Source organism: Cyprinodon variegatus, unplaced genomic scaffold (genome assembly GCF_000732505.1).
Source record: "Cyprinodon variegatus isolate N-32 unplaced genomic scaffold, C_variegatus-1.0 Scaffold644, whole genome shotgun sequence".
Lineage (NCBI taxonomy): Eukaryota > Metazoa > Chordata > Actinopteri > Cyprinodontiformes > Cyprinodontidae > Cyprinodon > Cyprinodon variegatus.
The window spans coordinates 66,480-76,508 of record NW_015151097.1 but is presented as its reverse complement, the minus strand read 5'-3'; the positions used below and the strand labels follow the sequence as shown (position 1 = coordinate 76,508).

The window sequence follows — 10,029 nt, the reverse complement described above, 5'->3', positions numbered from 1 at the left end:
GTACAGATATTTGTGTAAAAATGTAAGGAGAAGAAGTAAAAAGTCGCCATAAAAATAAGTAGTAAAGTAAAGTAAAAATATCAGAAAAATCTACTTGAGTACAGTAACAAAGTATTTGTACTTTGTTACTTCCCATCTCTGATAATCATCATCAAATAAACCTGACAAAACTTATGTTGTTTTGCTTGTAAGTTATTTTAATAAAATGGTTTTTAGTTTTTATTGTCCCTCTGAGACGGAGTGGAAACATTTCCTCGTGTTTTTTTAGAACGTTTAATAGTTTTCTCAGGCAGATAGAACAGCTGGGGATGGATGTACTTATGTTTAAAATAATGTTTTCTTAGGACTAAATCAGGTTTTAAACAAATTCTCCTCCCAATGTCTTTACCAGATTGCATTAAAACAGCCAACCAAAAAATGTTCTTGCTTCTTTTATGTACAAAAATAATTAATACGTACTTTTCCAGTAATTGAGAATAGATTTTGACTTTTAATTTCTTACTTTCCTTATGACTGACTTTAACTTCTTCCAAAGTGATTTCATGTTAAGGTATTTTACTCAGTTTGTTTGTTTTTTTAGGTTACTTTATACACCCCTGATTTATAAACTCATCCTGAGATCAGTATGCATCTATGAGTTCGTTGTGACGTGTGACCAGGTTGGAAACCTTGAACCAAACACATCAACCATTCAACTCACTGCATTACATGCATGGATTTCTGCTGTGTACAGATTTTATGCTAAAATTGTTTGCTTCCTTCAGCAGTCTGTGCTAAAGGTTTAGGACATTTATTTATCTACATCACTAAATGAAATGCTTCTTTGATATTGTTGCACATCCTCACCACAGGATCTTGATATATTTTAAATTGATAAGAAACTATTTAATACTTAAAATCTAGGGAGTTGCCCATTTCCCTTTTTTCCCCCGGTGATTGAGTAATTTCTTGACTCTTCCTTTTGATAATAATCACCTAATCATCATTTTTTCATTGCAGTTGTACATTAGTTGCACTCAGGGAGAGTGTGGGATCAGGGCTGTTGATCATGGACCTAGAATGACAGTCTGAAGTGTGGCCCAGAAATGTTGCAGTCGCTCTGGGTTGCATGTCCTGCTCTCAAACCTTTGGGCCACCATTCCTCCATGAAGTCCTGTTTTCAGGTTAGTGAGGAACCAGGAGTACCCAGAGATAATCCAAGCAAAGTCAGATTCTGTCCTGCAATCTTTCAGTGGGTCTCCAGAACATATTCCTGTGACTTTGTACCAGCCCAAACGTAGCAATAGTTCCTCAGAGGCACATCAGTTGTTGATCCTATTGACTTGGAAGTCTGCCACCCAACCAGGCTTTGATCCCTGGCTGAACGTGATGCTTTTTGTCCAACAAATGGAAAAACTTTGAATAAATAAACTTGGCACTCGTGATAAATTTAGTAAAATGTGGGGGGCCTTTTCAGTGCAAAATCTGTAAGATAATTGTTTCATTTTACTCTGCGTTACTGTGTTATTATTGTGCAAAACAGATTGCCAACCCATCTGAATTATCCAAGGATTCTCATCGTGAACTATATTTGCATCTGTATCCTCTTTAATTTGATGTATATATATATATAAATCATCATTATGGCTACCTGTTCAATGTGTCAAGTATTTGCTTGTGTATTTATTTTAAACCATAGTTATCAAAACATTTTTTAATAGCGTAAGCTGAGAGTGAGAAGATGCAAACTTTGTGGAAGGAGACTCCAGGCTGGGATCACAGCAAGTTTCCAATGAATTCAACAGAATTTTCCCTCAGACAGAAAAATTTTTTCTCCCAATTTAAAGACTTGGAGTTCGTCGATCACATAAAGTTCTTAAAACATTTTTGAAAAATTGCAAAGATTGTTTAGTTTTAGCATCGAAAAAAAGGACAAAAAGTTAAATGGTGTATTGTTCTTTCTTTTCCTTTTTTGGAAATATCTAACTATCCAAAATTTGAGTTTTGGTCATAATATACACTAAGTTTAAAGCTATTTTCTCTTAAGTATAATTTATTCATTGTTTTATATTGAAGGTGCTAAAATGCACACTAAAAAATAACATTTAATAGAGATAGATTAGATAAAAATTAATGAACTTTCTATTATCTTTTAAAAATAAAACATTATAAGATAAAACATATTTTCTATTAGGGCGTTGCAACATGGTGTATTTTAAAAGCAGGGGATTTTCCCAGGAATAAAAAGATTTGCACATGAATTCTTATAGTGGTGCACTAACAGCATTAGTTACACCCATCTGGCTTTTTGCTGACAACGATATCAACAAGTCAAACAATGAAACTCCACTTTGCCGCAATCCCAAAAGCAGAAAAGGAAGTGAAACCCTGCAATAACGCAAATCCCCTGCAGCTCGTGCAGAAATCTGTGGGAGTGTTCATGAAATAGCTGTTGTTGCTGCAGTCAGCCTGCTTTCAAAGTCAGTCTGATGTGCTCTCTGATGCACCATGAAGCTGTATGTAATCCTTCCTCTGTGGGCTCTGTTCACCAATACCCACCAGGTAAAATACCGCCGTGTGTGTTTTTTACTGCATGATTTGTACATTTTATTTTTGTGAAGTTCATGCTGGCTTTATATACATTATTATTTCAGAAATCTCCATCAGATAACTGTCTGTGCGAGTTAATCAACTCGGAGAAACCTTTTCCATATGATAAGCTGGAAATAGCCCAGGACAGAGCTTCAAGATGCACAAACAACATCACTCCACAGAAGGTAGGTAGGCCAGTCTTGTAACATTCATTGATTTTTATCAACTGCACTGGTAAACATGGCACTACAAAAACATGCAAAAAAAAATAAAAAATCTGCCAATAGAGCAAGTAAAAAAAAAGCTTGACAACATTTTTAAAAATAGGAACTTTGACGTTGGAAAATAATTATTAAAACTAGCCACAAAAACAAAGTTTGACTAAAATTCACTACAATGGAGAGCTTATAGATCATAAAAAGCTTGAGATGAAGCAGAATTCTCAGTAACATAATTTTGACAATGGTCTAGATTCAGGTGTGAAACTTTTTTTTTTCCAATTCTTTATTTAAAGATTTTCAATTAAACAGAAACAAAACAAACTATATGAAATAGGGATTTATACACATAATGAAAGTATTTGTGGCATGCCAACCAGTGGCATGTTATGCTACGTAGGCCCAGGATACATAGAAAATATGGATAGAATCAACAAAACAAAAAAAACTTATTGAATATCTAAAGGTATATGTACAAACACTGAAATGCCAAATTAAATGCACAGTATGCATATACACATACATAGAGTTGTATGTACATACACACCGGCTGCGGCACCCTTTCACACTATCGATGTGTGAAACCTTCATTAAAACAAGATTTCAAATTTTCTTAATTGTATTTTTTCCTGAATTTGAGCAGATATCTGTTCATAAACGTTTTATTTTTTTTTTCTCTTTAACCAAGAATAATATGAAAAACCTTTAACATATGGCTTTAGTACGTTAGATTACACCATATGGAAACAGGTATATATGTGGACGATCTTTGGTTATTTTGAACGTCACCAATATTGTGAAAAATGTTTTATATATTGTAAATTCATCAAGATATAGTTTTTAAATTCAGTCTCTTTCTACAGTTGTTTGGAATATTCAACATGAAGCCCAAATTTCCAGCTTAGCTGAAGCCAATGTTTTCATACATGCTGACCATCTTATTAATTACACAGCAAATGTAAATGTTTATTATTAAAACCAAGTACATTCCAGTAAAGTACGATCTCTCAGATATGATCAAATGTAATTATGAAATCAATTGTGAGGTGTTTTGACCAAGCAATTTTTTTATTCTGTTCCAATTACTGTTGGAGAGTTTTTGTACTAATTGTTATTTGACATAATTTGGTGGAATCTCTCCAGGTTAAAAATTAATAGAATCTAAGATATTTTAGATTTTATTTTAGGTTTGATGGAAATGGATGAAAAACAGCCACATGCTTTATAACGAGCTGTAAACTGAGAATGTTGTTTTTATGCAGTTAAAAAGTTGGTTTGTCTTAATTCAAGTGTACTCCTTTTATTGATACAAAATAAACCCCCCTCCAAAAACTTCAAACTCTTGTGAAATGTCCATTTTTTAAAGACTATTTTACTCATCAAGACTTTCTAGATGCATTTAGTCTCATGCGAGAACTGTTCATACGCACCAATTCATCCTGAAATTGTCTGTACAAGTGATTTAGGTGGAAATGTTGCATTCACCATTTTTCTCCTATTTTAATCTCCTCTCAATTATGAACACATTTTACGACTGCTCCAGATGTGACCTGGGACTCTTGTGCAATCAGTCAGCTTTTATCCAGAGTTTTTTTTACTTAATGACTAAATTTGTTTTTACTTAGAATGAATTTTCCATGTTATTAGGCTACATCAGTCTATAGTATACAATTGAAAATCCCTTTATTGTCCCACAATGGTAAAACGTTGGTGCTACAGCAGCAATACAGCAAAAACGTTCATACAAATTTGTACATACAAATTTAAAAAAATTTAAAAAAAAAAAGTTAACGAAATAAAATACTGTACTGCACAATGTTTTTACAAAAAAAACATACAGTGCAATCACTAGAAGAATAAATAATATACAGCTGTGGACATTTTTACAGTAGTAGAAATGTGAAAATAGCAGCAACATAAGACATGTGAAAAATGACAGCAGCATGTTAAAAATAAACAGAAACTGAAAATTATCAGCATCAATTTTAAAACTTATTGAGGTTGTTGGGAACAGTGAAGGTTATAAAGTCTTACAGCTGCATGGGAGGAAGGATCTGTGATAACGCTCCCTGGAGCATTTAGGGTGCATTTATAATGCAACGCTACAATTATAAATTACATTTTTATTTGCTGATGACCCGAACATATCTGTCACTACCCCTGCAGCTGAAATGTTAGTATGCACGGGACATTGGTTTAATTTATTGTCAGTTCGTCAAAAGAAATAACAGTCAGAGATCAAGCTGCTGTTGAAATAACATCTGGATCAGAAAATGGACAGAAAGTTCAGCAACATGGTAACATGCAGCTACTTGACTTATTATTACATAATATGTGAAATATTTGGGTTTGGGTCTGTCTAAATTCATCACTTTAGAGTTTGGCTTTTAACATTTTTGTTATGCAATATATGAGAGTGCAGGAGAGAGAAGATTTGGTTTGGGGATGTACAGTACATGTTTACATTAAAAGGAGATTTAGCAGAATATTGTCGTGTTGGTTGATGGTGAAATCATGTTAAGCATTTAAATCATATGTTGCACTCCTTGCCCCTATGAGTAGTTTTCACTGATTGTTTTCGGGTTTAATTTTTTTTTTTTTTATCTTATTCTTATTTTCTTCTTATTTTTAATTCTGTAACAGTCCAAGCACATTATTTACAGCTCTTATCAGATCCTCCACCTTCCAACCTGTAATGTTTTCCTTCTTCGTCTTCAGTGCCATTTTTATGAACACACACCTTCTGACAAGCGTGGGAAGTTGTAGCCCTCCAACTTATACTTAGCATTTTATGGCTTTTTTTTGGGTGTTAATTATGCAGATTTGCAGTTTTTCATTTCATTTCAGCAACTTACACATGGGTGAACTGCATCACGTTTACAAGGATTATTTATGAAAATTTATTCAAGTTAAGAAAGTTTGTTTGAATCTGATGTGTTCCATTCGTATAAGCCCATGGTAGGAGAAAAAGTAGGAGAAACGTACAACAAGATTATGAAAATGTTGTCCAGTTGTCCTTCAACAAGTTGTTATATTTCACTTAAATGAATCTCTGTAGATGGTTTAGTTCTTTCAAGTGTAACAGGAGGTTTTGACTTGAAATGAAAGTAAAATAAATAAGACTTTGTGGTTTTGCAGTGTGTGTGCCTGTATTAATGCACTGTATGACCACTGCTGTTTCCACAGTCTTCCACCTTAGACGGCCTGATGCTGGGCCTTGATCGGCGCCTGCTGCAGCTAGAGAAGGACGTGGCCATTTTGGAAAATGAGGATGATGGAAAACTGTTTGGAGCTCTGAGTCTTCAAATCATCGAGAACGAAATCGTGGAAATCCAGCAGCTGATAGATAGGCTCAATAGCAGCACCAAAGAAAACAAGAACCTGAGTGAAAACATGGCTCAGCAGGTACATTTGGATAATCTTATGTAGTGTATACATGTATCTACAGAACATGAGCTACACCAAATTACCAATTTATGCTAACAGTGTTATTTTCTTTAGCTGGAGGATGTAAAGAAAGAGATGGAGGAGCTGGAAGCATTTGACACCATGCAGGTGGTGAAGAGACAACAAGCCAACCAGCGCCTAAAGAGAGACCTGGACAGGTGCAAAAACAATGGAGTTCACCCCACCACCCAACCCACTCAACCTACGGGTGAGTCCTAAAACTCAGAGAAACAAACTAATCCTTACATTGTTTGTTGTATCATAAAAAATGACAATTTTTTTAGCTGAAGAGTAGAATTTTCTTAAACTGGATTTTTAAAACCATCCCTTCATACGTATGTTTGATGTCTTCCTTTGTTCTCCAAGGTACCTGTCCTTTAGGTAAGTTCCTCAACATCACCGGACCCAGGGTCCAAACAGCTGGAGAATATGCCGGCTCATTCAAGTTTGGAGGCTGGGGTCGGGATCCCAAACCGGAGCCGGGGAAAGAGAGCTGGTACTGGAGGGTGATGTTGACGTCCAGCAACCGATACGCCCATTACGTCCGTCTCTACTCTAGTCTGAGCTCTCTTATCGTTGGGATCAGTGTTCCAGGTGGGAACCCAAACATCGGGTACACTATTTGTATAAGCAGAAATAAATGGTAGACGTTGTGTAGTAGAAGACTATGAATTTGTCTCAGATAATTGATTTTTTTGTTATAATATCTGTTTAAACACTGTATTATGAGTATGCTCACCTGTGTTAGGACAATTCTAGCAAAATTATTCAGTGAGCTTTCGGAAAACAACAACTCTTATTAAATCACCATCCAGAGAAAGCAGCAGGGTTTGGTAGTTTATGAATTTAAAGTGTATCAGAGGGAACTGACATGAAATATAAGGATTTCATGTCTCTATGTCAGTTTTCCTAAATTCTGAGGTTGAAGAGATATGTCCACTTATCACACCAAGAAAAAAGTGTGTATGATTTATAAAAGCCTTATTATTTACCTTTAGTTAACGTAAAATGAGGCAAGTAATAGAATATTTTTAAAAAGGATTTTACAGACAGAGTTGTTTTGTTTGTTTTTTTACTTTATTACTTTTCTTCTTTTTCTTCAGGAAATGTCCAAATCCACCCGTCCAACCCAACCACCAACACCATCCAAGGCCCAAACGTTGTTCTGTATGCGGGAGCCTTGTACTATAACTGTTACAACAAAGACTCTGTTTGTCGATTCAACCTTACATCCAAGACGGTGACCACCTTAGATTTACCTAAAGGAACCAGGTTGGTGCTCGACTCGTATCAAAGCTGTGCATGAAAATGACCGATTACTCCCCGAAAAATAGCTTGTTTATAAAAATATTATTGTTGCCTTGAAGTGTGCGTGAAGTTGATCATGAATGTGGAAAATCTTCCAACATTTCTTTATAATCAGTGTTTCCTTAAACCTTTTACTTAAAGGTTGTGTGTTTTTCTGTATTTGTGTTTCACTTTGCTAAGCCTGAATTCCCCCATTGTAGGACACCAGAGGATATTTTTATCCTTAGCAGAGGTCACGGATTAGCGGGCTACAAATTATACAAATGGTGATAGAAATGAGCCAATGAGCTGCTGTCAGGAAGGGCTGCTGCTGCTGCTACTTTTGGACACAGCAGGCAAACCTGTGGCAAGCCGGGTGATGGGAAAGAAGGAGAAAACGATTAGAAAATGAGAGCAGAGAAAGTGTGGACTGCTGGAAGAACTGCGGTGAACTGGTGAAAGAAAAGTGAAATGGCGTGCTCAAAGATGACCCTGCACATTTAGAGGATGTTTGGCTCAACCTGCTGCTGTGAAGCAGGATTCTCCACCATGAACAGAATCAACAATAAATCTGGATCCAGGCTCAAAATGAACTCCTTGATATGTGCTTGAGAATGGCTTAGTCTCTGGTTAAACCCAGGTTTAAAGCCTTGCAGGTCAGCCTAAAGCCCACTGCTGTCATTAAGCCACAAAAATAAAAAAAACAACAACAAAAACAGTCAGTTCAGGTGTTTTATAAAGTATGTGAATCAGGAAATTGTCTGTATACCGAAATGAAGAATTGTTGTTCTCTACTTCAAAAATTTTTAAACTTTATTTTTTTATTTTTTTATTCAATATATAACATGGATGCATAAAAACCTGCTTTTTATTTCAGTGTTAAATTCTGCTTAGAGTAACAGATTGTAGTTAAAAAATTATCTTCGGATCTTAACTGGTTGATGATTTTCTTTATTCACTGATTTTTAATTGGTTACCCCTGCCCTATAGGATGCAACTCAGAAAAATGCTACTCAGAAAAATGATCTTCAAAGTAAGCTATCAAAATTCTTCTGACATTTTAAAGTCGAATTAAATCGATTTTTATGTACTTTGCTGACTTACCATGCAAAATCCGTCTTAGCCTTGACCCTCCACCAAACGCAAGGAGCATTAGGGGGCGTGGTCTTAATATTACTCCAATATGATTTACTCTATTTTTTTCCTCCTGCTCTGGTGACTGCTCTGAAAGTAAATACACTCCAAAATTAATAAACATTACTCTTTTAGAGGGAAATAATTGTAACTCTAATTTATATCCATAATACTCTCTAATTTATACTGTGTATTCTTAAATTCAAAAGAAAAATTACCTAGACAGACTGCAAAAACTGTCTATCCATTGACGTACTAACCAGAATGTTGGTCCCACATGTGTTTATTTTGATATTTTGTACATCTGACCACAAAAATTCCCTTGTGGCACATTAATCCCACTCATATGTGTGGATAATATATACATATATCTAAACGTATTTTACATAATATAGGAAATATTACCTTTACTTTATGTTTACCAGGTATAACTCAAAAGGAGATTTCTGCAACCTTGAGGAATGCTACCTTTACACCGACCTGGACTTGGCCACGGACGAGTCAGGGGTCTGGGTGGTCTACAGCACCACTCAGGACTTTGGGAACCTGCTTGTATCCAAAGTGGAAGAGAGCGAACCACCGAAGCTTGGCAAAACCTGGCGGACTTCAGTTTACAAGCGAAGTGTGACCAACACCTTCATGGCCTGTGGGGTCCTCTACGCCACGCGCTTCGTCAATAAGAACATAGAGGAGATCTTCTATTCTTTCGACACAACAACAGGGGAGGAGAATTTCAACGTTGGCATCTTTATAAATAAGGTTGCTGCTAACCTTCTGTTCTTAAACTACAGCCCGGTCGACCAGATGTTGCATGCATACTGTGATGCTCAAATGGCCTCTTACAAGGTCTTGTTTCAGTCAGGTGGCAACTCTTTTACTTATTAACAAGATAATCAAAGCAGTAATGTTCCCATTAATAAATAAATGCCAGAAAATGTTTAGCTCCTGTAAAATGAGTGTTTGCTTATGTCAGATTTTTTTTCTTATAATTGTTCTACAATAAACATATTCAATTCTGCTTCCAGTTTCATAAACCATCCTCAGCTTCTGTCAAATTATTTTAAATGCTACAGATCAGATGTTAGTATATTTTTCAAATATCAACTCAAATATTTTGTCATGCATAATGATCTCTGCCCTCGATGATATGAATTGTTAATAGACTCCAACTCATACCTACAGCAGTATCTACTTGCAAAAAAATTAAAACCAAAATTCTAATTCCAATGTAATTTTTTACATAGTTTTCATGACCTTGAAGGCTTCTTTGTCTAGAGTACATTGTTTTAGGAATTTACTGGTACTTAGTTCTCAGGCTCCTCTCCTGTGGAACCAACTACCAGTTTTAGTCCGTGAGGCAGACACCCTGTCT

At 35.6% G+C, this 10,029-nt stretch overlaps 1 protein-coding gene across 1 annotated transcript; it reads left to right on the top strand.

Annotated features, from left to right (window-relative positions):
* The first annotated feature begins 2,487 nt into the window (after window positions 1-2,487).
* LOC107096709 (olfactomedin-4-like) lies at window positions 2,488-10,029 on the top strand. The gene is made up of 7 exons (XM_015393484.1): window positions 2,488-2,541; window positions 2,634-2,756; window positions 5,976-6,194; window positions 6,291-6,444; window positions 6,603-6,830; window positions 7,340-7,508; window positions 9,083-10,029. Exons 1-7 carry the CDS (start codon window positions 2,488-2,490, stop codon window positions 9,540-9,542), a joined length of 1,407 nt encoding a protein of 468 aa, XP_015248970.1. The 3' UTR covers window positions 9,543-10,029.